General features: G+C 68.4%; 6 protein-coding genes across 8 annotated transcripts; 4 read left to right on the top strand and 2 right to left on the bottom strand.

Annotated features, from left to right (window-relative positions):
• On the bottom strand, positions 1-3,133 carry FLAD1 (flavin adenine dinucleotide synthetase 1). The gene is given in 8 exon segments (XM_037370988.1): positions 1-276; positions 359-432; positions 808-997; positions 1,087-1,169; positions 1,171-1,186; positions 1,383-1,530; positions 1,971-2,730; positions 2,959-3,133. Coding segments are annotated over 8 exon segments (1,533 nt in total). The 5' UTR covers positions 3,112-3,133; the 3' UTR covers positions 1-167.
• Positions 3,134-3,604: 471 nt separating this feature from the next.
• CKS1B (CDC28 protein kinase regulatory subunit 1B) lies at positions 3,605-10,698 on the bottom strand. Of its 2 annotated transcripts, none has more exons than XM_037371132.1 (3): positions 10,074-10,698; positions 3,961-4,088; positions 3,605-3,888 (listed from the first exon to the last, which is right to left on the bottom strand). In XM_037371132.1, exons 1-3 carry the CDS (start codon positions 10,196-10,198, stop codon positions 3,794-3,796), a joined length of 348 nt encoding a protein of 115 aa, XP_037227029.1. In that variant the 5' UTR covers positions 10,199-10,698; the 3' UTR covers positions 3,605-3,793. The 2 variants fall into 2 exon arrangements, with proteins under 2 accessions (XP_037227029.1, XP_037227030.1); XM_037371133.1 differs by lacking the exon at positions 10,074-10,698 and adding an exon at positions 5,171-5,303.
• A 163-nt stretch (positions 10,699-10,861) lies between these two features.
• SHC1 (SHC adaptor protein 1) lies at positions 10,862-15,816 on the top strand. The gene is given in 20 exon segments (XM_037371141.1): positions 10,862-11,304; positions 11,307-11,450; positions 11,660-11,730; positions 12,034-12,044; positions 12,047-12,087; positions 12,090-12,098; positions 12,325-12,358; positions 12,361-12,427; positions 12,429-12,441; positions 12,906-12,962; positions 13,077-13,132; positions 13,314-13,353; positions 13,355-13,393; positions 13,396-13,439; positions 13,562-13,730; positions 13,926-13,983; positions 14,100-14,267; positions 14,389-14,442; positions 14,445-14,650; positions 14,895-15,816. Coding segments are annotated over 20 exon segments (1,815 nt in total). The 5' UTR covers positions 10,862-10,899; the 3' UTR covers positions 15,024-15,816.
• Positions 15,817-16,181: 365 nt separating this feature from the next.
• On the top strand, positions 16,182-18,152 carry PYGO2 (pygopus family PHD finger 2). The gene is given in 8 exon segments (XM_037371143.1): positions 16,182-16,312; positions 16,314-16,355; positions 16,357-16,397; positions 16,467-16,515; positions 16,592-16,624; positions 16,626-16,895; positions 16,897-17,387; positions 17,389-18,152. Coding segments are annotated over 8 exon segments (1,278 nt in total). The 5' UTR covers positions 16,182-16,234; the 3' UTR covers positions 17,663-18,152.
• Positions 18,153-18,322: 170 nt separating this feature from the next.
• Positions 18,323-22,420, top strand: PBXIP1 (PBX homeobox interacting protein 1). The gene is given in 12 exon segments (XM_037370942.1): positions 18,323-18,413; positions 19,510-19,588; positions 19,704-19,800; positions 19,885-19,946; positions 20,022-20,154; positions 20,237-20,452; positions 20,534-20,557; positions 20,671-20,744; positions 20,846-20,971; positions 21,065-21,856; positions 21,858-22,054; positions 22,161-22,420. Coding segments are annotated over 11 exon segments (1,833 nt in total). The 5' UTR covers positions 18,323-18,413; positions 19,510-19,528; the 3' UTR covers positions 22,213-22,420.
• A 576-nt stretch (positions 22,421-22,996) lies between these two features.
• Positions 22,997-24,954, top strand: PMVK (phosphomevalonate kinase). 2 transcript variants are annotated; one of them, XM_037371116.1, is made up of 5 exons: positions 22,997-23,128; positions 23,362-23,425; positions 24,139-24,291; positions 24,356-24,485; positions 24,692-24,954. In XM_037371116.1, exons 1-5 carry the CDS (start codon positions 23,046-23,048, stop codon positions 24,826-24,828), a joined length of 567 nt encoding a protein of 188 aa, XP_037227013.1. In that variant the 5' UTR covers positions 22,997-23,045; the 3' UTR covers positions 24,829-24,954. The 2 variants fall into 2 exon arrangements, with proteins under 2 accessions (XP_037227013.1, XP_037227014.1); XM_037371117.1 differs by lacking the exon at positions 23,362-23,425 and having other exon boundaries at positions 23,025-23,128.
• The last annotated feature ends 657 nt before the right edge of the window (positions 24,955-25,611 follow it).

Below are 25,611 nucleotides of genomic sequence, written 5' to 3'. Positions count from 1 at the left end.
TGAGCGCAGCAGGTTTATTCAGCACTGGCAGGCAGCAGGTTTATTCAGTGTCATCGCCGGCGGTGCCAGGGACATCCGCGGGGGAGCTGGCTGCCAGCAGCATCCCAGCAGAGCCTCCCCAAGCCCAGCCCGTGGGTCTTCACTGGCGGGAAGTGCGCTCGTCTTCCTCATTTTCCAGCTCGTACGCGGGCCGGTAGCTCTTCCCGGCCCCGGGTGTCGGTGTAGCGCAGCGCCGGGTTCTTCGTGCGTGTTGGCCATGCTCCCAGGGAGGTGTAGCTGTGGGGGGAGAAGGCGGCTGCAGGGCTGCGCCTGGCAGCATCGGCCAGGCCAAGCAGGGAGGGCAGCGCTGCACACTCACCCCTTGTCGTAGAGGATGCAGTAGGGGACAAAGAGCTTGCGCAGAAATTCCCAGATGTCCCGGTAGGTCCAGTCCTGCAGGCAGAATTGGGCAGGGAATGCCAAAGGGAAGGCAGCTACTCCCCCCGCCATGAGCAGCCGGGAGAGCCAGTGGGTCCCTGGGTCCCTGGGGCACCCCTGTCCCTCCCAGCACCTCCCCAAAACCCTGGGCGGGCAGGAACAAGCCCCGCTTGACAGCACCAGGCAGCTTGGCTGCAGCGAGGGGCACCCATGGCCACGCAACAGGGCAGGAGACACTCTGGGGAGGGGGGAAATTGGGTGGAAAGCCCTCTGGGATGGGGGTGGGTTAGTGCTGGCTTCCAGCCCCGTCACTTGAACTAGCCAGCCTCACTCCCACACCGAGAGGGGACAGCCTTGTCCCCAGCCCCAGAGCAGGCAGAGGCCACGTACCAGTAAGGGGTTCACCCGCATGTACGTGGGCCAGTCAGGGTCTGTCACACACAGGGGTGTCAGGGTGCGCGAGTAGGGGTCCGTCCGCCGTGTCCCCATCAGGACGGCCTCCAGCTGCGGCTGCTGCTCCTTCAGGCGGACCAGAGCGTCCCGGATGGAGCCCTCCACCGTGTGGAGCTCGATCTTATACCTGTGCAGGCAGGACAGGCAGCTGCCTGCCAGGCTGCAGGAGCCACTGCTCACCCCCTGCCTGGCAGCCCGCCCCGCTCTGCCCCGTACCTCTGGACAGTCGCCTGGATAAACTGCTCCATTTCGGGAAAGGGGGACACGATGCGGATGTAGAGCACCTGCAGCTTCTCCTGCCCTCGCTGGGTATCGCCTGGAGAGAGACCCGTCGCAGCTGGGCTCTGGAGAACAGTGACTGGAAGCAGGGCAGCCACCCAGTCCCCACAAGCTGGGCCCCAGGGATCCACTTGTTCCCGCAGAATGGAGTGGGTAGGGAGCCCCAGCTGGGGTCTGCCGCACTCCCTCAGCCCTGCCCCAGGCCAGGCCAGCACAGCCCCCTGGCCAGGTACCTCTCCAAGGCAGCGTGGACGAGGTGCAGCAGGGCCGTGCAGTCCTTGCCCCCGTTGAAGCCCACACAGAGCTGGGGCCAGGCTGTACCGGTCCAAGCCTCCTCGATGGTCCGCAGTGCTGCTGCCACCTTCTGCCCCAGGGCCGAGCCTGCCGGGAGGGGACAGTCGGTGCCTGCCTGTTGCTGTGCTGCCACAGGGCCTGCGGCACCCTCGCCCTCTGTGCACGTCTTGCCTCCAGACACTGCCAACACTGCAGACTGGAGCCAAGAGCTTGCACAACATGGAGGTTTGTGCCACGGGGGAATAGGGATCCTGCCTGCACGGGGGGAACTGCAGCATCGCTCCCCCAATGCACAGCAGTGCTCTCAGGGACCAGCACCAGCTGGCCATAACTGGGGTTACGGGTCCCTCTCCCACTACACTGGACAAAGCCCACTGCAGCTGCTGGCAAAACCTTGGCACCCTCAAGCCCTCCAGCACACCAGCACAGGCAAGCTCTGCTCCCAGTCCAGTTTTCCCCAGTGCCCTGGCCCTGCTGGGCTGCAGGGCCTGCGCCCCGAGCTGTGCTGCAATACCGCTCCCCTGTACCTGACTCAGCCAGGCCATAAACCTCTGCAACTGCTGGCGAGACGCAGTCTGTCACGAACGGCACGATGATGCCCGGTGGCAGCTTCTCCATCAAGAAGCGATACGCTTCCTCCAGGTCCTGCTCTGACTCCGAGTCCAGCGTCAGCTTCACACGGTAGTAGTTGTTGGCCCAGTCCGGGTAGGAACCCAAGCTGACACGGCCCTGGAAGGTGGTGTTGGCCTGGTCCAGCGTGGGTGCGATGAGGATCTCATCGGCTGCCACGTAGATGGCACGGGAGTGGAAACGGGTCTGCTCGCTGCGGAAGAGGTGGGTGAGGCCATCCAGGGCGCGCTCCATCAGCGCTGGGATGCCAGGGAAGATGTAGACATTGCGTACGCTGACCAACGGGTACTTGAAGGTGCCACCCGTGCGCCCGTCCATGCCGTAGTTGAGGTGGGAGGACTCGGGGACACGAGCCAGCTTCATTTCGGGGCACTGCGCGTCTGTCTTGCCGAAGAATTTGTGCACCAGGCCCACCAGCTCGGGGTGGGGGGTGACCCGCTCCCCGAAGGCCCTGGCCACAGCCTCAAAGGTGACATCGTCGTGCGTGGGGCCGATGCCTCCTGAGGTCAGCACGTAGGTGAAGCGGGCGGCAAAGGCGGCCACCTCGTCGGCGATGGCGTCCACCTCGTCAGGCACCACCGAGATGCGGGCCACCCTCACGCCCAGGGTGCGCAGCCGTCGGCACATGAAGAAGGAGTTTGTGTCCTGCGTGTGACCCTGGGGGGACAGAGACACCCATGAGGGGGGGACACAGAGATACACCCGTGACGGGGGGGCACAGAGATACACCCGTGACGGGGGGACACACAAAGATACCTGTCACGGGGAGGAGGGGGGCACAGAGACACCCGTGACGGGGGGACAAACAGAGACACCCGTGACAGGGGGTCCCGCCAGGCCTCAGCCCGCCCGCCCGCTGCAGGCCCGGCTCGCCCCCGGCCGCACCTTGAGGATCTCGTCGCCGATGACGATGATGCCGGCGGTGGCGGCAGAGCCCCGGGCCGCCGTGGGGCTGGGGGCCGCCGTGGGGCTGGGGGCCGCCGTGGGGGCCCAGGCCGCCATGGGGCGGTAGGCGGCGGCGCGCAGGGCCCTCCACATGGACCCGACCGGCCGCCACACTGTCCCGCGCTCTCATTGGTCGCGCTCCATGCCCGTCACAAGGCGCCGCCAGCTCCGATTGGTCGAGTAGCGGGACCCGCGGAGACGGAACCATGGCGGTAGGCGGGGGGGGCGGTGCCCGTTCCCCCTCTGGAAGCTGTGGGTCCGTCCGGCAGGCGGTAGCATGTGCGGCTCCCCAGAACACCGGGAGCTCCCCCCCCCCCGGCAAACCCTTCCCCCCCACCCTCAGTGTCCCCCCTGCAGTCTTTTCCCAGCCCCCATCCCGCATGTGCCCCAGCCCCAGCACACACACCCCCGCCCAGGCACCCCCCCAGCACCAGGGAGGTGGCTGCCCCGGAAGCCCTCCCCAACCCCCGTGACCGGGAGCATGCCTGCAGCACCCAGGCAGAATGCTCAGAGGTACGGGAGCCCCTCGCACACGCCACCCACCCACCTCTGGTTTGTAAACACACACACCCCAGCAGACGGGAGCTCCCAAACATCCATTTATTGACGCTTTGAAGCATGCTCCGGCCTTGTGGCTTGGAGGACCCACGTACCGGCCACGGCAGTACCCGGGTGGCACCGAGCATCATGTAGCACCCGAGCATCATATAGCACCCGCTGGCATGGCGTGGGCGCAGGGCCCCGCGGGAACGCCGAGGAGGAAGAAGGTGCTGTCTCAGCTTGGGTGGGCCGGGGCCTTCGTGGACTGGGGGCCACTCGCTTCTTCCGGCTTCTTGGGCAGTGGTCGGCGGAAGAGCAGGATGTGGGGCTCTGGTGGGGGAGAAGGTGTCAGGCCAGGCCCCCCCGCTGCCACCTGTCCCGTCCCATCCCCCCGGGGCTCACCTGGCTCGTGGATCATGTAGTGGACCCAGCCCTGGCTCTGCTGCACCCCCAGGTTCCGCCACTCCGACTCTGACAGCAGGTGGGTCTTGGGCACCAGCTTGGCGATGTCCTTGGGCAGCATCACATGCCTGCGCCCCCACACCCCTCAGCAGGGAGTGGGAGCACAGAGGAGCATCCCCCCACCCCCCTGACTGGAGAGTTCCCCCGGGGAACCGTTACCGGGACCAGCCCCCTGCCCCAATACAGTGCCATTACCAGGATGCCCCCCGCATCACCCACTGGGGAACTGTAACCAGGATCCAGGATTCCCCTCTAACACCCCCTGGGGAACCATTAGCAGGATCCAGGACTCCCCTCCATCACCCCATGGGAAACTTACCAGGATCTGGGAACCCCACCATCACCCACTGGGGAACGGTTTATCAGGATCTGGAGCCCCCCATCACCCACTGGGGAACCATAACCTGGATGCAGGACTCCCCTCCATCACCCCCTGGGGCATTGTTACCAGGATCTGGGAATCCCCCATCACCTCCTGGGGAACTGTAACAGGGATGCGGGACCCTCCCCATCAACCCCCTTGGGGAACCACTACCAGGATCTGGGACTCCCCTCCATCACCCCCTGGGGAACAGTTATTGGAATTTGGGAAACCCCCCCCCCCCACCCCCCCGATTCACAGGGGAACTGTTATCGGGATCTGGGACCACCCCATCACCCACTGGGGAACTGTAACAGGCATCTGGGACTCCCCTCCATCAACCCCTGGGGAACTGTTATCGGGATCTGGGAGCCCCCCCGATCCACTGAGGAACCGTAACAGGGATCCGGGACTCCGCCCCCCCCCCCCCCGCCCCGATCCACTGGGAAACCGTTACCGGGATCCGGGACTTCCATCCATCACCCACTGGTGATCCGCTACCGGGATAACTCCCCCCCGGTCCCACCAGGACGCCATGGCCTGCCCGCCTTCCCCCCCAAGCGACGCCTATAACGGACAACCCCCACCCCCCCCGTTACCCAGACAACTTCCCTCTCGCCCCACCTAGGAACGTAACCGTTACCGGGACAACTGTTCCCCTCCCCCCCCCGGTAATCGCTACCAGAACAGCCCCCCCACAAACCCTACAGGGGCCCGTGACCAGCACACCCCCCTCCCCGCCCCACCCCCACCCAGAAGCCGTTACCGATTCTCCCGCCCCCGCCTCACCGGTATTCGAATTCCTCATCATCGTACTTGTCTGAGTAGTAAATCTGTTTGTGCGCCATGGCGGCGGGCCCTGGCCGCCCCTCCCCGGCCACCCCCCGCCGCCGCCGCTGCCCCGTCGCGCCCCTCGCCTCAGCGCCCCGCCGGGCCGTTGGCGCCCCCGCCCCCGCCGCGCTTTCAAACGCCGCCGCCCCTCGCTCCCATTGGTTCACAGCGCCTGGAGGGCGGGGCGCTAAGGCGCACCGCTAGAGTTCATTGGTCAACGCTGGCCGGATTGGGCGGGGCTACGGCGCAGCTGCCTCGCGGGGCGGGCACGGCCCGGTGTCACGTGATGGGGCGCGGTGAGGCCGCGCTGGAGGGCGTGAGCCGGAAGTGAGTGGCGGCGCGGCGGGGGGAGGGAGGACGGGCGGGCACCGCGGCCGCCGGGACCGGAGGAGACCGGCGGGAGACCCATGGTGCCCCGGTGAGCGCGCGGGCCGGCCCGGGCGGGGGGGCTGCGCCCAGGGGCCGCGGCGGGGACTGGTGCGGCCTCGGCGGCCGCGCAGGCCCTGGGCTCCCGGGCGGGTGAGGGGGGCCCCCGCGGTGCTGGGCCGTGCCCCAGGGAGGCCCCCGCGACGGTGCTGCCGCCGCCGGGCCGAGTCCTCCCTGCTCACCGCCGCCTTCCCTGCAGCGAGCGGGGGGTCCCGCCGCAGCCGTTCCCGGGGCCCGGCGCTGCGGGGCCCGGCCCCCCTTCCCTGTTGCCTCGGCGTGGGGGAGCCGAGCGGGGGGCGCAGGCCTGGCTCCCTCCCCTGGGTGGCCCAGCCACGGCAGGGCTGTGCCAGCCTGCTCAGTTGCCCCCAGGTACTGGGGGGACTGCGGTGCCCAGGACCCCCTGGTTGTGGTGGCTGCTGTGTGTCCCTGGAACCACTCGCTGGGCTCCGGCTTGCATTGCTCCGGCGCTCAGGGTCCTGTGCTGGTGTGCGACATGGGCAGGGGACCGCCTTGAGGGTCTGGGGAAAGTCCCTGCGCCCCAGACTGGATGGGGCACTGGCTGGGGTCGGAGGGATCCTGGGCCTGTGCAGTGCCTGGGCGCACCCTCCTGCCTCCAGACTTGCGGGGCAGACCCAGCTGTTGCGGGCAGGGGTGGATGTTCCCCCTTGCAGTCCCTTGCCTTGTCACTGGCGGTGGGTGCTGGCTGTGTGTCCGTCCGTCTCAGGCTGTCCCTGCTGCTCCAGTTAACTTTCAGGTCACCCTCACACTACTCTGGCCTGGGGAGACCCCAGATTCTGAGGGAACATGACCTCGGCTGTGCTGGGCTGGTGCTGCAGGAGCCTGTGGGCAAAGGGCAGCTTTGAGCAGTGCTCCCCAGGGACACCCCGGCCTCAGCCTCTTCCAGAGGGGTCAAAGATGCCGTCTCTTCCCAGCCAAGTGGAACCCAAGTGTCCACCCACAGCCCTTTGATGGGGGAGTAGCAGGGCTGGGCCGCCTGTGCCCATGGGAGCTGTGTGGGGCAGCGTCCCCTCCTCGGAGAGGACAGAACTGGGCCCCTAGGAGGCTTCAGCGAGGCTGAGCACCCCAGGTCGGGGTCTCAGTCCTCATTCTGTGCCGCCAACCTCAGCCTCCAGTGTCTGGAGGACCTCGTCGCTGCCTTTGCTCAGCAGCGAGCAACCCGGCGCGGTGCTGCCGGGCCCTGTGCAGGGTCGATCTGTGCCACTCTGCTTGCCAAGCAGGGCCCTCCTTATCTCCCTGCCTGCCGAGCTAATCACGTTAGTGCCCGCCTGGGCTCCAGCGCAGCCTTTGCAGGCCCCAGATAAGGGCATGATTGCTGCGAGGAAGTAAATCATGTTTGCTGCTCGGCTGGCCGGTCTGAACCGCATCGGCTGGGGGATGGGGGTGGGAAGGGCAGTGGCTCCAGAGCTGCTCCTGCTTCGCTTGCCTTGTTTTCCCCTTGCAGAGCTTCCTGCCCTTCCTGGCTCCCCTCTTCACCGCTCCCCAGGGGCTCCGGGCGTACTGTTGCAGCAGGGTGCTGGCCGAGGGGGTGCGCAGGAGGGGGCAGCTCTGCCCCCTGGGCTGCCTCCGCTCTCCCTGCTTGTGTGTGGCCTCTGGGCACTGGTTTTGGGGCTGGGCAGGGTTCGGCTCCAGTACTTGTCTTGGGTCGTAGAGTGACTCTTGGCCCCCAACACGGTTTGCCAGTGTGGGCAAAGCCTCAGCAGAGCCAGGCTTGGCCTCCTGCCCTGGTGCATCCCAGCTCTGCCCTCCCTCAGGTGGGAAGCAGGAGGCTTCCCTGGCTCTCTCGCCCGTGTGTTGGCATCGTGCTGCTGCTACGGCCCCGTCCACCTGCTGTCAGTGAGGAGGAGCAGGGTCTGCCTCTTGGTGCCGGGCCACCACCTCGGCGGTCTGGGGCAGGGCTGGCTAACTCCCTGTTTGTCCCCGAACCGCAGGTCGGAGTGCCAGACGAGAGGGGCTGTGTGTTTCTGTTCCCTGCCTGGGGCCTGCCCTGCCCTCCGCCGGCGATGGAGTATGTGGTAAGGACTTCGGTGGAGGGCTAGGTGGCTTCGGTGGTGGATCCTGCCTCCCCTCTCTCCCCGCTGGCAGGGCCCCAGCCTCCTCCCCAGGTCTCTGCTGACATCTCCTAGACCCTCTCCTGAGCGGCGGAGAGGTTGTGTGCAGGAATGCGTAGATGCCGTGCAAAGCTGTTGTGAAGTTTGGGGGGAAAAAACCAGCTGTTGGCTGGATTTGAGTGTTTTTCTTGTCTTCTCCCCAGCCCTGGAGGCTTGGGGATGGCTCCACTGTGGCTGCTGTCGGAGCGAGGGGGTCTGTGTACGTGCGGCAGCGGCCGGCACGCGGCTGCCTGCTCCTCACTGCAATTTCTTGCCAAGCCACTGGCGTGTTCCAGGTCTCTGACTCAGCTCCCAGTTTGTGTTTCCTGGGAGGATGTCGGGTGCTGGCCTGGTAGCTGGCCCCTGAGCATCCCCTCTCTGCTCCTCTTCCTCGCCTCGGGCTGCGCATGAAGTCCCAGCCCTAGGCGCCTAAAAGTAGCTGGCGTCCCTCTGCCTCTCCTGTGCACAAGGAGGATCCAACGTCTTTCCTTGCTGCCGGGGCACGAAGAGCGGCTGGGCTGGGATGTGTCCCTGGAGCTCCCTGGGGCGGTTGCTCTGGCTGCTCCGCTCGTCCTCTGCTGCCGGCTGCCTGGCAAGGGGAAGGGTTGCTGCCAGCTGGATGGGGCAGGGCTGCTGCTCGGTGGCTCCGCACCCAGCTCGGTTTGCCTTCTGTGCTCTGAGCCTGCTGGGGAAGGGGCTCTGACGCCCTGGGGTGGGCTCTGGGGCTGGGAGGGCCGTGGCAGCAGCACCTCTGGTTTCTGAGGGCTGGGAGCAGCCATACGTCTTGTCGTGAGCTGATGCGGGCTGGTGGCAGGACATGGGCTGGCTGGCCTGGGCAATTCCTAATAAAATCAGGAATTGTTCCATCTTACAAAAGCAGAGGCCCCGTCTGAGCGGGGAGCTCTGACTCCTGAGGTGCACCGACCCCTCGGTGGTGTTGGGGACAGCTGCTCCAAGCCCTGGCCTCTCTGAGTGACAGCCGGGCCCCAGGGTGCTGGGAGGGGGCCGAGGAGACCCCCTTGCCCCTGCGCAATTCCCTCCTGCCCTGCTGGCAGGGCGCTGGGGAGGTGTCCAGGCTCATGGAGCCCATGCCGTGCGACCACAGCCAACGGTGGGACCCTCGTGGGTGAAGCCCGCTGCCCTGCGCCCGTTCGACGCCAGCCAGGCGGGGTCCCCCCCAGCAGCCGGGGGCTGTGGCTGGCCCCGCGCGGGGCTGGCGGCTTCCTGGCTCCCTGGCCTTGGGCTTCCTGCTTTTCTTCAGAGCAGTGGCGCTGCCGGCCACGGGAAGGTCACAGCGCCGAGCGGCCGGGGGCCCTCGGTGGGGACAGGAGCTTTGCGGGACGGCTGGCAGGGGCTCTCTGCGCCTGTTGGGACCACCGCCGGCGGTGGCTGAGGTGGGGGCTGGCGCTCGCGGAGATGGGGTGTGCGGCTGAGGCGATGCTCCGGCGCCGAGAGGAGGCGGGTGATGGACCCGCTGGCGTGAGCTGCAGCTCCTCGCGCTGTGCAGGAGGCTATTTCCAGCTCCGTCCTGGCTTCCATTTCCCTGTCCCCGTGGCGATGTGCCAGCCTTTGGGAAGCGAGACGGAGCAGTGCCCGGCAGCGGGTCCAAGCAGGGCAGAGCCCTTCCCTTGGGCTGGATTTACCCAGTTTGGGCTCGGTGGCTGGTTTTGCGGAGTGCCCGGTGTCCGGGAAGCTCCTGGCCTGTGGTGGGTCGTAGGGGTTGGGCACCATGGGGCTGCCCGAGATCCCCGCTTCAGCCCATGGGAGGTGGTGGGGGGACAGCTCTTGCCCCCGACGGGGGCTGCTGGGGATGAGGCCGTGGAGAGCGGCGGGGGTACGGGCAGTGCAGCCCGGCCGGCTCGAGGTCCCACCAGTGTGCTGGTGCACCGAGGGTGGGGGAGTGGGGGAGAGTTGCCCCTGCCCCCCTCAACCCCAGATGGGGGCTCTGCCCAGCTCCCCACGGTAAAGGGTCTGAGGTTTACCCCCCGACATGCTCTCACTGCCGGCTCCCGCTAGCTCCGCCTGTGACCTTGATTTTTCTGCTCCAGATAGGCGCTGGGTCCCCACCCCTCGCCGGGAGCCCCTCCTGTGCTGCGCCCCAGCCCTGCGCAGCCCCCGCCGCGGCCAGATCCTGCCCTGCCACCCGTGAGTCAGCACGGCCCTTCCGATTAACGGCAGCCCCTTCTCTCCCGGGAGGAGCCGCTGCTCAGCACCGGCCGGGATGCGGGAAGCAGCAGCAATTAGCAGCAGCCACTGCCTCTCCCGCCGGCTCCCCATCACAGCCAGGGGTCCGCGCTGAGCCCTGTCTTGCCTGCTGGACAGCCCACCTGTATCCTGCTCCCTGGCATCCTCTTCCTCCCGCTAGCCCTCCGGGTGAGATCCGTGCCCGAAGTCTCGCTCTCGAAGGACTGGATGTCCCTGCATCCCAAGCAGCTGTGAGCACCGGCGGCATCTTGGCATCGTGGCCCCCCCGGGCAGAGCCTGGGGAGCCAACAGCGGCTGCTCACCGCCGGCACGTGGCTTGCGTAGCGCTGGCCGCCACAGAAGGACCTTGTTCGCTCCTGGACGGTGCTCGGAACGGGGCTGGGCTGGGCTTGGATGCGCTCTGTGGTTGCCTTGTCTCAGGGCTTTAAATATTCATGCTTTTGATTTCCTCTTAGCGGCTGGTGCGGCAGGGGCAGCGCTGGGGCTGGGACGGAGGGCGGCTGTGCTGGACCCGGCGGCTGGGCACAAGGGGCTGGATCCGGCCCCGGTTGAAGACAATGGGATTGGTTGCCGGAGCGCTGTGGGGCTGGGGGGCTTGAGGACCTCCAGGTTGGGGGTCCAGCGTGCTGAGCCCCGCTCCCCGGGGCATCATTGCGGCCCCCGTTTCTCCCTGCCGTGGCGGGAGCGTGGGGTCACTCTCCCTCTGGCCGGGTCTGCGCATCCTTACTGACGCCGATCGTGAACGATCGGCTGTGACGGCACGGACGCTGCCTGGCGTCCCGGGGCTGGCTCTCCCTGCCAGCCATGCCGGGCTGGCGTGGAGCTGGCGTGGAGCTCGGCCGACGCTTCTGCTTGGGGGCGGCTTCCTGGCGGCTGCAGGCGCCCGGACTCTCCGTGGGGCCCCCGTGAGACCCTGCCAGCCGCCTCCACCCCGCGCCTCTCTCCAGCATGGATCTCCTGCAGAAGAGCAAATACAGCCACCTGCGGAATGAGTCCGTCTCCTCTCTGGAGGAGGCCGTGGGGGGCCCAGCCTCCCCGGTGGAGTCCCTCACCAGCACGCGGTCTCTGCCTGGCTCCCTCTCCTCCTCCTCCCTCAGCCCCATGGTGCCTCTTGGGGAGCTCTCGCCTGAGTCAGAGGACAGCCCCACCACCCTCTGCTCCTTCTTTCCCAAAATGGCCAACCTGAAGCTCTCCAACCCCGCCAACCTGCTCAGCCTGCGGGGCTCCTCGGCTGGCAGCAGCCCGGGGGACCCCGGCCCTGCCGGGACCCTGGCACCAGCGTCAGGGGGGGCTGCCGGCCCCGACTCAGCAGGACCTGTCACTGTCTGTTCCCAGGATATGAACAAGCTGAGCTCTGTGGAAGAAGACCGCGGGTGGAAGGCGGCCAGCGGGGGGTGACGAATGGACCCCGCCACGGCAGCTTTGTCAATAAGCCCACCCGCGGCTGGCTGCACCCAGATGACAAGGTCATGGGGCCCGGGGTCTCCTACCACGTCCGGGTGAGTGCCAGGGACCGCAGGAGTGTGGGAAGGGTGACGATGGGGATGTGGGCACCTCCTGCGATGCGCCTTGGGGGTGGCAGGTGGGCACTGGGATAGCTGGGAGGTCAGCACTGCGGAGCCGGGGGGCTCGGGGCCCCAGCCCCCACCCCGGCTGTGTAGGGGACAGACCCTGTGGGTGGCCAGGCTGACCCTGCTCTCTCCCCCAGTACATGGGCTGCGTGGAAGTCCTCCAGTCCATGAGGGCTTTGGATTTTAACACCAGGACACAGGTCACCAGGTGAGCTCTGCCTCTCCCCAGGGGCTGCCGCTTTTGGGGGGGTGGTCTGAGCCCCATGCCAGCCTCTGGTGGCGTGTGGGTCTTGTGATGGTGGCCAGGCTGCCTTCAGCCCCGTCAAATATTAACGCCAGCATGCTTCCCCTGCTTGGAGAGCCACAGCTGGCGCCGCCCGAGGCTTTCCCATTTGTCACCCTGTCCCTTCTGCGCTGGTTCCCATGTCCTCGGTCCCTTCGCTGGGGGGTCACAGGGGAACAGGAGTGCAGGCACTGGTGGGGACTGACACCACTGCTGTGCTCCCTGCAGGGAGGCCATCGGCTGGTGTGCGAGGCTGTGCCTGGTGCCATAGGAGCCTGTGCGGAAGAAGGAAGGTGAGGCCTGGGGGTGGGGGGGGGCCTGCGGGGGGCACGGGACCGGGTCCCAGCCCAGCTAGCTGTGCCCGGGCTGGGCAGCTGGGGCACTGACCCCCAGTCTTGGCAGGGCGGTGTGGTGAGGACGGGTGCCCGTCTCTGCTGCGGAGGGCAGCAAGGTGTCCCCCCGCCACCAGGCTGTGCCTGGCCTGGGGAGCCCCTTCCCCATGCTGCCATTTGCCCCCAGCCCTGCGGCCGCTCCCTGAACTCCATCCTGGGCAAAGCAACCTGAAGTTTGCCGGCATGCCCATCAACCTGACCATCTCCACCAGCAGCCTCAACCTCATGGCTCGACTGCAAGCAGGTGAGAGTGGTGAGGGGCCGGGCAGCTGGCTTCAGATGAGCAGGAGTCCTCGTGTCCCTCACCCTGGGCCCCACCGAGGCAGGTGGAGATGTCCTCAGCCTCCCTAGGGCTGGGTGGGTGGGCTGGGTTGACCTGCTGAGTGCCCACCTCCCCTCAGTCCCTGGGGATGGGGAGGTTGGGTGCGATATCCCGCAGCTTTGCAGGATCTGCTCTGGAGACTCGGGAGACCCCCAGGTCCCCCTGATGTGGGACCAGGTCTCCTGGTTTTGATCCCACTCCCCAATAGCCCTGTTGCTGTCCCAGCCCTTTTCCTGGTGGCCTGTGGCTCATAACCAAGGCTCTGGAAGCTTGTAAGGCCCCGTGCTGGGCCAGCCCTGCGAGGAACGTAGGCAGGCAGGAGGTGCCACCTCTGGCTGGACCCAGAGGAGCTCCTAGCTACATCCAACAAACTCTCTGCCTTGCAGATCATTGCCAACCACCACATGCAGTCCATCTCCTTCGCTTCGGGGGAGGACCCGGGAGTACGTGGGTCCCCGTCACGTGTGCCCTGACCCGTGCTAGGGATTGGTGCCTCTCCTGCCTTCTCTCTAAAGTCTCCCTGGCAGTCCTGTCTCACACCGGCGTCTTGCCCACAGGACACAGCCGAATATGTCGCCTATGTTGCCAAAGACCCCGTCAACCAGCGAGGGTGAGGATGCTGCTGGGAGGTCCCAAGTGCCACAGCCCCGTGGGTGGATGTTTAGGCACAGCTCAGGGTGGTGGGAGGCACTGGGTCCCCCGTAAGGATGCTCTGGGGTGCCAGGGCAGGCGTTGAGGGGTGGAGAGCATCGGGATTCCGTGCTCCCATCCTGCCATTCCCCTGCCCAGCCTGCCATATCCTGGACGTGCCCCGAGGGCTTGGCGCAGGACGTGAATCAGCACCATCGGGCAGGCCTTCGAGCTGCGGTTCAATGCAGTACCCTGAAAAACCCCCCCAAGCTGGTAACACCCCATGACAGGTAAGGGCGGGCTGTGTCGGGAAGGGGGACGGTGGGAGGTGTGTCCGAGTTGGGGTCTGGAGAGGGCTGCAGCCCCGGCCTAGCGGGTCGGGCTGGCTCATCCGTGCCACCGTCCCTCCCAGGATGGCGGGGTTTGATGGCTCTGCCTGGGATGAGGAAGAGGACGAACCACCTCCAGATCACCAGTACTACAATGACTTCCCTGCAAGGAGCCCCCATTGGGGGGGTCGTGGACATTGCGGCCTGCGGGACGGGCTGCACAAACCCCAATCCACGTTGGGGGCCACGCTGGTAAGGCTCCAGGCACATCCTCTTGGGGGAGACCCCCATGTTAAAGGGAGATGCAGGATGCCAGGCGGGCTGTGGGTGCTTGGCTCAGGGTTATTCCACCACCAAAGCCAATGGCACGTGTACCCCAGGAACTCGGGGTGGTGGTGGAAGGTGTGGGCAGCACAGCAGGGCTCAGCCACCCATCTCTCCCTGCAGCCTGTCGGCCAGTCTGGTGGGGAGTACGACCCTCGGAAGCAGCATGCTCCTGCCCAAGGTAACGTGATGGATCTGGCCGGTCTCTGCTTTCCTGGACCCCAAATGCTCCAGCAGCACGCCCTGGCACTGGGGCTGCGGCAGGATGGAGCCCTGCTGACCACCGTGCTCTTGTAGCAGGGAGAGAGAAATACCCGGCTCCGGCAGGTTGTTTGGGACGCACAGACCTGTTCGATGACCCGTCTTACGTCAATGTGCAGAACATGGACAAGACCGCGCCAAGTGGGGCTGCTGGCACCCCCGCCACGGCCAACGGCAGCGCCCGAGGGACCTCTTCGAACATGAGTGAGTGCGATTGGCGGCCATGGCCGGCCTGGCCGGGGGGGGTGGTGTCTGTGCTGGTCTGGGGTGGGGTGGCGGTGAGGTCAGTCACATCACCCCCCTCCACTTTCCTTTCTCTTTGCAGAGCCCTTTGAAGATGCCCTGCGTTGTCCCCCCGTCTGTGCTGTGGGGCTGCCCCCTGCCAGGTGGTGGCCTCCATGGAGGAGCAGCTGAGGCGGGAGCCCTGGTACCATGGGAAGATGAACCGTAAGGAGGCAGAGAAGCTGCTGAAGGTCAATGGAGACTTCCTGGTGCGGGAGAGCACCACCACCCCCGGTCAGTACGTGCTGACCGGCTTGCAGGGTGGGCAGCCCAAGCATCTACTGCTCGTGGATCCCGAGGGAGTGGTGAGTCCATGGAATGTGCTGAGGACGGGGCTTTGTGTGGCTTGGGAGGGGGGGGGCTGGGGTTTACAAGAGCCACCGGGATGTTGGGCTTCCTCAGGGGACATCTCTGGGCTGGCTTGGTGGCACAGAGAGCCTGGTGGAGCGTGGGGGGTGAGGGCTGCTCCCCCTGGTGGGTGGCTTTGGCCCCCCTGTGGGCATCAGCAGCCTCCTGATGCCCCTTCCTTGCTGTCCCCCCCTCCCCCAGGTGCGGACGAAAGACCACCGCTTCGAGAGCGTCAGCCACCTCATCAGCTACCACATGGACAATCACCTGCCCATCATCTCGGCCGGCAGCGAGATGTGCCTGCAGCAGCCGGTGGAGCGGAGACTGTGAGCGCCTGGGGGGGGCCCTTGGTGCGCAGCCCCCCCGGCCCTGCTCCCTGCCCCAGGGAGCCCTCGGACCCTCAGCCACGTGCTGTGCCCGGGACTGAGCCTGGACATGACTGGGGGGCCCGTCCCCCTCTGCCACGCGGCACTGGTGGCCGTGGGGGGGCCCAGGCGGCGTGGTGGGAGCTGCCGGCAGGGCTGGGGGGCTGTTGTTGCCAAAGCCCCCACCTCCTCCCAGCTCCAGCCTTTGCACAGCAGCTCAGCTCTTACCAAAAGGTGGCCCCGGGGCTGTGCCGGGGCCATGCTCCCGCTCGCCGGTGTGCCCACGGGCTGGGGGCTGGCAGAGCCGTGCCGGGGGAGGGGGGGCTGCCTCGCCTCGCCCCCTGCCCACGGGCCGTGGAGGGAGGGGGCCGTGGGGGGCTCGGCTCCCCCCAAGCACAAGGCCCGGCCAGCCCTGCACCGACTGTACCCGATCACTTTACGTGTAACTCTGTGCCTTGACCCCGCAGGTCCCACTCTTATGCAAAGCCGCTGGGCAGGGGGCTTGGGGACACTGCCCCCCCTGCCCCCCCGTGCCCCTTCCCGGGACGTGCTCCCCCGCCCCCCTCCCTGCCCAGCCCCGGGGTCCCGGCTGGGCTCCGTCCCGGGGGGGGGGGCGGGGTTGTCCCCCTGCATGCACGGTGTTACCCCCCCCCCAAGCCAAAGCGCAGCCCTTCCCCCCCTCCCAGCCCCGGGCCCCCCTCCCGGGCCCCGCTATACCAAAGGAACCGGCGGTTGGTATTAAAGTTGGTATTTCTCTAGTCCCTGGCTCGTGTGAGGGGGGGCACGGGGCTCGCGGCGGCGCCCCCTGTTCGGCACATGGGCCCTTCGCCCCTCCATTCCCCTCCCCCCTTTCCCCCCCCCCCCCCCCCCCCCCCCCCCCGAGGGCCTTGCGATGGTCCGTTCCCTCTCTCCCCTACGGGCGCGGCACACGGGCCGTGCCGCTTTCCCCCGCGCGCCGCAGTTGGTTCAGTCCGCCTTCCCCCCAGGCCCGTGCGTATGGTTCTCCCCGCTACCCACCCCCAGCGGGCAGCGCTTGGTCCGCCCCGGTCCCACCCCCGCCAGCGCGCTGTGGTACTTCCCACGCGCGCACGCCCCCGCCTCCGCGCGCGCTGATTGGCCCCGCGCGGGGTTCCGGTTCCGGTGGGGCTCGCCGCGCGGAGGCAGCGGCGGCGGGCTATGGCCACTGCGGCGGCAGTGAGGGCCATGGCGGCCCCGCACGCAGAGAAGCTGGAGGGAGGCGTCCCGGCCCCGCCGCCCCCCGCCGGGGCCCCCGCACCCCGCGGGCAGCGCCGCCGCCCAGCGGGCCCGGCCGGAAGCAGGGGAAGGCAGGTGAGCACGGGTGGCCGGGCCGGCCCCGGTTGACGCTGGGCCCGGGCCCGGGTTGACGCGGCCCCGCTTGTCCCCGCAGGGCGCAGATGAAGAGCCCCGAGAAGAAGCGGCGCAAATCCAACACGCAGGTAGGGCCGGGCTTGCGGGTGGCACCGGGACCGGCACCGGACGGGCCGCAGCCCTGACCGCCGCCTTCTCCCGCAGGGTCCCGCTTACTCGCACCTCTCGGAGTTCGCCCCCGCCGCCCACCCCCATGGTGGACCACCTGGTGGCTTCCAACCCCTTCGAGGATGACTTCGGGGCCCCCAAGGTGGGGGCAGCCCCCGCCCCCTTCCTGGGCAGCCCGGTGCCCTTCGGCGGCTTCCGCGTCCAGGGGGGGATGTCACCACAGGTGCCCCCCGGTTATGGCGGGGGTCCGCAGCCCCTGCGGGAGGCAGCCCCCGCCTTTCGCCCCGGGCAGATCGGCCCGGCCTTCATCATGCCCCCCCAGAACCCCCACTACGTCCAGACCCGGGGGCATGAGCTTCCCCGGGCACCCTTCAGCCACCCCTCGGACAGAACTTCAGCCCCCCATGGGGCAGCTGATGCAGGGGCCCGTCGGGGGCTTCGGGCCCATGATCTCCCCACCATGGGGCAGCCCCCCCGGGGGGAATGGGTCCTGGGCCGGCCCTCAACCCCCCGGCGGGCCGGCAGTGGCTCAGCGCTTCAGCCAGCCCGGCAATCTCTTTGGACAGTCACCCATGCAGCGCCCTGGGCAGAGCATGCCCCCCCTGCCCCCCACCGCCAGCCCCTTCCCCGGGGCTGATCCCGGCTTCCCCGCCGGCGGCGAGGAGGGGGGCAAGAACCTCAACCCGCCCCCCAGCACCTTCGCCCAGGAGCAGCACTCGGGCTCTCCTGCCGCTGTCAACGGGGCGCAGCCTGGCTTCGCCCCCAACAGCGCCGGCCGTGGCGCCGGCACCCCCGAAACCAACAGCCTCCCGCCGCCCCCCCCGGGAAGGCGGCGGCGGGTCCGGTCACCAGCCGCCACGGGGCTGGTGTACCTGCGGGGCCTGCCGCAACGAAGTGAACGACGACCAGGATGCCATCTTGTGCGAGGCCTCCTGCCAGAAGTGGTTCCACCGGGAGTGCACGGGGATGACGGAGAACGCCTACGGGCTGCTCACCACCGAGGCCTCCGCCGTCTGGGCTTGTGACTTCTGCCTGAAGACGAAGGAGATCCAGTCGGTTTACGTCCGGGAGGGCATGGGACAACTGGTGGCCGCCAATGACGGCTGAGCCGCCCTCCCGCCACCGTGTACAGCGTCCCCACCAATTTAGGACCAAACCCCCTTTTTTTGTAGCTGTTGCTCCCCCCCCCCCCTCGCCAGCCAGAGAGACGGCACCAGGCACTGGCTGCAGCTCGTGCTGCTGGCACCCACCGCAGGCTCCGTGCCGTTGCCAACCCTTTGCTGCAAGGGGGCTCCGGCTCCGGTGCCCGGCCCTCGGGGGCTGAGGCTTCCCGGTGCCACCCTGCGCCCCCAGCTCTGCCTGGTGGGGGAGGGGTAGCAATACCCTTGCTGGGGGGGGGGGGGGAATCTGGTCCCACCGCCATCTATAATCCCTGGAGGCTGTGCCGTGGTCCCGGTGCCCCCTCCCCGTGCTCCGGTGCTCCACGCCTCTTCCCTCCCTCGGTACCACGGGGTGGTCCGGTGCCCCACCCCCCCTCAATTTTATCCGATCGTTAATGGAAACTTTTGTACCGTTCGCTATAAAATTCTGAAACGCGCGTGTCCGTGTCTGGCTCCGCTCCCGTCGGGGGGGGGGAGGGGAGGGAAAGGGGGGGGGGGGGGGGCTGTCCGGTACCGGCGGGTCCTCGCGTGCCCCCGCCCCGTACCGTCCCATTGGTCGGCGGCGGCCGCCTCCTGCCCCCATTGGCTGTTGGCGTCACCGTGCGCGCCCACCCTTCCCGAGGGCGGCGACCGGCCCCGGGGAAAGTTACCGGAGGGACCGGGGAAAGTTACCGGCGGGACCGCGGCCGCGCCACCAGGTACCGGGCGGCCCCCAGAGGCCCCCGCCTGCCCCGGGGACCGCGCGGTGCAGCCCGCGGGGCCGGTACCGGGAGCGGGGCCGGTACCGGGAGCGGAGGCCGGCCCCGGGCCGGGGGTGCGCAGCGGGGCGGCGGGCACGTGTTGAACGGGCATCGCCCGCTGCTGCGACCGCGGGGGTGGGGGTTGGCAGCGGCGGGGCTGTCACACGCTGTGACACCCTCCCTGCGGGCCGGTTCCGGGTCCCCGGGGGGGGGCGGCGGGGGCTGTTCGAGACACACACACCCCCGCCTTCCCGGGTCTGCGGGAGCCCGAGCGAGGCTCCCCGGTGTCCCCGTGCCGGGCCGTGGTGTCCCATGCCGGGCCCCGCGTCCCGTCCACCTGCCGGTGCATCACCCGGCTAAAAATACCCAGCGGTGGCAGCTGCTGCCGGGGGGGTCCGGGGGGCTCCGGTCCTGCCGGGGCTTTGAGCGGGGCCGCTCCCTGCGGCAGCCGGGGGGGTCTGCGGCTCTCCCGGTCAAACCCTGGTGGTGCTGGGAGCCGGGTCCTGTCTGTCCGTCTGGCCATCCGTCCATCCCTCCCTCCATCTGTCTGTCCCGGCATCTGTCCGTTCATCTGTCCCTCCATCCGTCCCTCTGTCCCTTCATCCATCCATCCCTCCATCCGTCTGTCCGTCCCCCCCTCCGTTCGTCTGCCCATCTCTTTGTTCCTCAATCCCTCTGTTGGTCTGTCTCTCCATCCATCTGTCCCTCCATCCGTCTGTCCCTCAGTCCCTCCATCTGTCCATCCCTCCCTCCGTCCGTCCCTCTGTCCCTTCATCCATCCATCCCTTCATCCATCTGTCCATCCCTCCCTCCCTCCGTTCGTCTGTCCCTCCATCCACCTGTCCATGTCCCCCCTCCATCCGTCTGTCCATCCCTTTGTCCCTCAGTCCCTCTGTCTGTCCGTCTTTCCATCCGTCTGTCCATCCGCCTGTCCCTCAATCCCTCCATCCGTCCGTCCCTCCCTTCCTCCATCTGTCCCTCGATCCCTCTGTCCGTCTGTCCATCCCTCCCTCCCTTCCTCCGCCCGTCTGTCTGTCCATCCGTCTCCTCGCAGGTGGCTCCGGACCAGCCCCATGGCAGAGAAATCAGACTGGCGGGACTCGGACAGCACCTGGGTGCTGGCGGGCAGTGAGGTGTGGGCTGGGGGCACCCCCGTTCTGCCCCCAGCTGCAGCCGCAGGGGGGCCCGCGGTGGTCGGGGTGAAGGTGTCACCTGCGCCCCTCCCCCCCCGCCCCAATCTTCTCCCAGGGTCTGCCCGTCGACACAGTGGGCCCGCAGCAGGATTCGACCTCCCAAGGGGCTGAGGATGAGGAGCTGGAGGAAGGCACCCAGGACGCTGTCCCATGTAGGTGGCAGCCGCGGGGATGGGGGCACACGCGGTGTCCCCCCCGGTGTCACCAGCTCACTGCTGCTCTCTGCCTCTCCGCAGCCACCGACGGTGCATCCGCCTTCCCCGCCCAGAGCCAGCGTGCCGAGGGCAGCGGGCAGGGGGTGAGTGGGGGGCTGGGGGGCTGACGTCCCCCCAATCCGTGGGGACATGTAACACCCCAGCCCCTCTGTCCGCAGGACCCGGAGGAGTGTGGGGCCCCCGGGGCCGTGCCCACCCCAGCTGACTCGGCACAGCCCAGTGTGCCACATGGCAGCGAGCGGGAGGAGCCCGACGCTGAGCCGGGGCCCTGCCCTGACACCCCCAAAGCAGGTCAGGCCCTGGCAGGCGAGCAGCCGGGGGGGGCCGTGCTGGGGCGCAGCCCCTCCCTGGAGGTCCCCCCGTCCCTCCCCAGGGCCACCAACAGAGGAGGGGAGCTGCACCAGCAGCGATGACGACACGGAGGGGCTGCGGCGACGGCAGGGCCACGAGCCCCGTCCTGGACCGCCGCACCCCGCGCCTGCCCTGCGCCGGCAGACGCTGGATGCCGGTGATGACGATGGGCTCAGCATGAGCAAGTACCTGCTGGGCGCCTTGGCGCTGGTGGCTGTGGGGCTGCTGGTCGTCTTGGGTGAGGGGGGGTCCCAGATGCAGGGTGGGGGTCTCAGGGGTAGGTCCTGGCATCCCCCTCATTGTCCTTTCCTCTTCCCAGGTGGCATCTATGATGCGGCAGATGGTGAGTACAGGGGACTGTCGTGGTCGGGCAGAATGCGGCCCCATGGCAGCCCGGGCGTTTGACCACGGTTGGGCACCCCCACCCGGTTCCCCCCCGACCCTGTTCCCCCCCAGGCCCGGTGGAGAGCGTGGTGAGCCGGGACACAGCGGCCAGGGACCCGGAGTCACCGCTGCTTGCTGATGGCAACGTAAGGAGGTGGTCCGCAGCCGGGGCTCAGCACCGCTGAGCTGGCCAAGGGGAGGCAGTGCCCCCAGCCCCCCCAGGGCTCCCAGCTTTCCTCTCCCCCAGGACTCGCAGCAGAAGCCCCCACCGTCGGACGCGGGGGACCCCCAGAGCGTGCAGTCCGTGAGCCTCCTCCTGGACAAGCTGGCCAAGGAGAACCAGGAGATCCGGCTCATGCAGGCGGAGCTGCAGGTGGGCGAGCGCGGCCGGGCTGGGAGAAGCGGGCTGCTGGATCCTGATGCCGCTCTCCCACTTCCACCCCACTGACCCCCCCTGCCCCCCCAGGCCCAGAAGGAAGAGCTGCACGCCCTTCTGCAGAGGAGCGATGGCGAAGCGGCTGCGGCGCAGCACCAGAGCCTGGCTGTGGAGAACGCGCGGCTGCGCGCGGCGCTGGAGCAGGAGGCCACCGCGCTCCGCGATGCCCGCGCCGAGCTGCAGCGCCTGCGGGCTGTGGGACCACCGGGCAGCCCACCGGCTGGGCAGGCAGAGCAGCCTCCCAGTGCGGGCGCCCCGGCCCGTGGTGAGGATGCGGTGTGGCCGGAGGGTGCCCGGTGGCATGACCGGCTGGCTGCGGTGCGGCGGGAGCTGGTGGGGGCTCTGGAGCGGGCACGGGGCACTGGGGATCTCGGGGGGCTTGTGGAGGAGCTGAACACCCTGGAGCAGCGCCTAGGCCGGGAGCTGGAGGTGGGGGGGTCCAAGCCCTTTCCCGGAGCCTGGAAGAAGCCGTTCAAGGCAGAGAAGAAGGAGAGCAAGCGGCACAAGCGGCACGGCACCGGGGGGGCCCCACAGGAGCGGGAGAGGAGGGAACACGGCAAACCCCACAAGCACGGCAAGGAGCCCCGGCCCCCCCGGGAACACAAACCGGGCAAAGCCTGGGGGAAATCACCTCCCGGCCCCCCGCAGTGGGGTCCCCACGAGCTGCCCCCGCTCAGCCGGTACCGGGTGCCGCAGGGGTGCTCAGGGGTGGCCGATTGCGCCCGCAAGGAGGGGCAGGAGGTGCTGGGGGTTGCGCTGGAGCCGGTGCAGAAGGTGCAATTCCTGCAGCTACTGGAGGCCTTCATGGGGCGGCTGGGCTGGGGGGGGGCACTTCGAGGGGCTGGCGGCGCGGCTGGACGGGGCCTTCGGGGCCGACGGGGCCTTCGCCCATGACCACCTGCGCTTCGTGGACTTCGTGGATGACGTGGAGGAGCTGCTGGAGGAGGTGGCGCGGCGGGAGCGGGGCAATGAGGAGGCGGCCGATGGCTTCGAGGAGTACGTGCTGCGGCACTACGGCGGGTAAGCCGGGGCCGAGGGGTGCCAGGGAGTCCCTGGAGGGGTTTGGGGGGCAGGGGGCTGAGCCCTGTCACCCGATCATGAATCATGGCCCCCCCTTCTCTTGCAGCGCGGCGGGGAAGGAGCGGAGAGCCCCACGGCAGCACGGCACAGGGGGGTAGAACTGGGGGGGTTGTGCCGTAGTGTGCTGGGGTGGCTGCCCCCCCCCCCCCCCCCCCCAGCCTTCACCCAGCACCCCCCAGGGAAGGGGTCCCCATTTTGGGGGTCTGGGGGCTGCCGTTGTGCCCCCCAGGGCCAGGTACCGTGGGGGCCCCAGCCAGACACACTGTGTGATGCTGTCACCGGGCAATAAAGTCACTGCTGGGCTGAGCTGTGCGGGTGTGGGAAATGGGGGGGGGAAAGGGGGTGCTGGGGGGGCAGATGGGGTGCGGGGGATTAATGGTGCTGGGGGGGGCAACAGGGTGTGGGGTGTGAAACGGTGCTGGGGGAGAAATGGGGTGCTGGGGGGGCAAATGTGGTGCTGAGGGGGAACATGGGGGGCTGGGGGGGAACGGGGGTCTGGGGGTGAACACGGGGTGCTGGGGGGAATGGGGGTGCTGAGGGAAGCAGGGAGTGCTGGGGGGGAACGGTGGAGGCAGAAAGGGGGGTGCTGGGGGGGGAAACAACGTGCTGGAGGGGAACACGGGGTGCTGGGGGGAAATGGGGTTCTGGGGCATAACAGGGTGGAGGCAGAAAGGGGGGTGCTGGGTGGCACAGGGGGTGCTGGGGGGAAGGCGCCGTGCCCCGCCCCAGCCGGGTTTTGGGGTGCCTCCCCCTCCCCGCGCTGTGCGGCGCTGTGCCGGCCCCGCCCTGCAGGGGGCGCTGTGAGGCGGGCACCTGCCGGGGGGGCGGAGTCAGCGGCGCCGCGCCCCGCCCCTCCCTGCCCGGGCCGTACCATCGGCTGCCCCGCGGGGGGGGAGAGAAGGGCGGGGCCGGGGCGGGGCCGGCCGGGCGGATGGCGGCGCCGCGCGCGGTGCTGCTGCTGAGCGGGAAGAGGAAGTCGGGGAAGGACTTCGTGGCCGAGGAGCTCCGGAGCCGGTACCGGGGGCGGGGCCAGAACGGGGGGCGGGGCCGGTACCGGCAGGAGGGCCCGAAGCGGGGCGGCGGGGTCGGTACCGGAGGGTGGAGCCAGTACGAGGAGGCGGGGCCAGAGCCGGGGCCGGGGCTGGGAGGCGGGGCCGGTACCGGGGGGCGGGGCCGGTACCGGAGGGTGGGGAGGCCAGGACCTGCCCGGGTGGAGCCGCCCGGTGCCGCTGACCCCTCCCGTACAGGCTGGGCCCCGACATCTGCACCATCCTGCGCCTCTCCGGGCCCCTCAAGGAGCAGTATGCCAAGGTACCGCTGCCCTGCCGCGCCCTGCCACACCACGCCACGCCACACCGCGCTGTGCCACGCTACACCACGCTGAGCCCTGCCAGAACATGTCCCACACCATGCCGTCCCACGCCGTGCTGAGCTGTGCCATGCTGTGCCATTCCACGCTGCACCACGCTGAGCCACGCTGTGCCGTGCCACGCTGCGCTATGCCGTGCCATACCATGCTCTGCCATGCTGCGCCATATCATGCCATGCCGTGCTTACCTGTGCCATGCCACGCCACGCCATGCTGTGCTGAGCCATGGCACGCTGCACCAAGCCGTGCCACGCCGTGCCGCACTATGCCGTGCCACACCGTGCTCTGCCATGCTGCACCATTTCTTGCCATTCCATGCTGTGCTTAACTGTGCCGTGCTGCACCAAGCCTTGCCATGCTGTGCTGTGCCATACTGTACCATGGTGTGTCGTGCCATGCCGTGCTGCGCTGTGCTGCGCCACATTACACCGTGCTGTGCTGCGCCACGGCGTGCTGCACCATGCCATGCCGTGCCATGCCATGCTGCGCTGTGCCACACTGCACCATGCTGTGCCATGCTGTGCTGTCCATGCCGTGCCATGCCATGCTGCGCTGTGCCACACTGTGCCGTGCTGTGCTATGCTGTGCCGCATCATGCCATGCCGTCCATACCGTGCTGTGCCATGCGGTGCCCGCTGACCTCCTCTTCCCGCAGGAGCATGGCCTGGATTTCCAGCGGCTCCTGGACGCCAGTGCCTACAAGGAGCTGTACCGGCAGGACATGATCCGCTGGGGCGAGGAGAGGCGCCACGCCGACCCCGGCTTCTTCTGCAGGATGGCAGTGGCGGGGGCAGCGCAGCCAGTGTGGGTGAGCTGGGGGGTCCGTGGGGGGCCAGGGGCACGGGGTGGGCACTGACGGCACCTTCACACAGGTGGTGAGCGACACGCGGCGCCTCTCGGATGTGGAGTGGTTCCGGGCCGCGTACGGGGCTGCGGTGCAGACCGTGCGGGTGGTGGCCAGCGAGGAGACGAGGAAGAGGAGGAACTGGGTCTTTGTGGCTGGTGGGTGACCAAGCGACGCTGCCCCAAGTGCGGCACCAAAACCAGGCTGTGCCGGCACGGCAGCTGCCCCACGGGCACAGCTCCACCGGCACCAGCCCCTGGTTGGGGGGTTTGGATAAAGTCCCCCCAGCTCTGGGCGGGATGGATGGGGGGATGGACGGATCCTGATGCGCCTCGGGGGCTCCCACGGCTCCGCTGCTCCCCAGGGGTGGATGATGCCGAGTCCGAGTGTGGCCTGGACCAAGGAGTGGCCTTCGACTGGGTGATCACCAATGACGGGGATGCGGTGTCCCTGGACCAGCAGCTGGAGATGCTCCTGCGGTCCCTTCGCGGCCGGTTATAGCCCGGTGACCCCCTGCCGCTGCTTGGGGACTGTATATCCCCCCACGACCCTACGTCACCCCCCCTCTGCCTCATGCTGGCCCCTCCTCCCCGGCAAATAAAGCTCCAACGTGGGGAACCTCTGCCAGCCCTGTCTGCGTCTCGTTTCCTTGGGAGGGGGACATGGGTGACAGCCCCCCCTCCCGCCCTGTGGGCTTCCCAGCTTTGGTGGGGGCAGAAGGGTGGTTTAATTCCCCCTGCCCGGGCAGGGGTCACCAGCTGGGTGTATTTTAATAGGCTTTCAGCGGTCAATTCCCTATGGATTATCTGCTTCCCAAGCAGACGACTCCTGCTTTAATACCTGCTTCTCTCCCCCCCCCGCAGCTGGGGACAGCTGGGGGGGGGTCCTGGGGGGCTGCAGGGTTGAGGAGGGGGATTAGCATCCTCTCCCCACACCCCACTCACTGTGGCAGCCACCCCGCTGGTCCAGCCTCACCCTTGGGGACATCCCTGGGGGAAGGGGGAACACACACACACACACACGCGGGGGGGGGGGGGCGCGACCCCCTCCCTCTCCAGATGCTGCCGTAATCTCCAGCATCCTTAAGGGGATTAGGGGGTTGATCCGGGGGGATGCTGAGGGTTACCGGTGGGTGGAATCTTTTGGGAGGGGGTGGATGGGGGGTGTGTGGAAGCCTTGTAGGGTCGTTCGGGACTTGTAGTCCACCGGGGGGCACCGGCGCCGGTACGGCGCCGGTGCCCCCCGGTGGACTACAAGTCCCGAACGACCCCGCAAAGCTGCAAA

This window comes from Falco rusticolus, chromosome 19, assembly GCF_015220075.1.
Source record: "Falco rusticolus isolate bFalRus1 chromosome 19, bFalRus1.pri, whole genome shotgun sequence".
Taxonomy (NCBI): Eukaryota; Metazoa; Chordata; class Aves; order Falconiformes; family Falconidae; genus Falco; species Falco rusticolus.
Note: the sequence above shows the minus strand (reverse complement) of the source record. Positions and strands in the feature narration are given on the sequence as shown.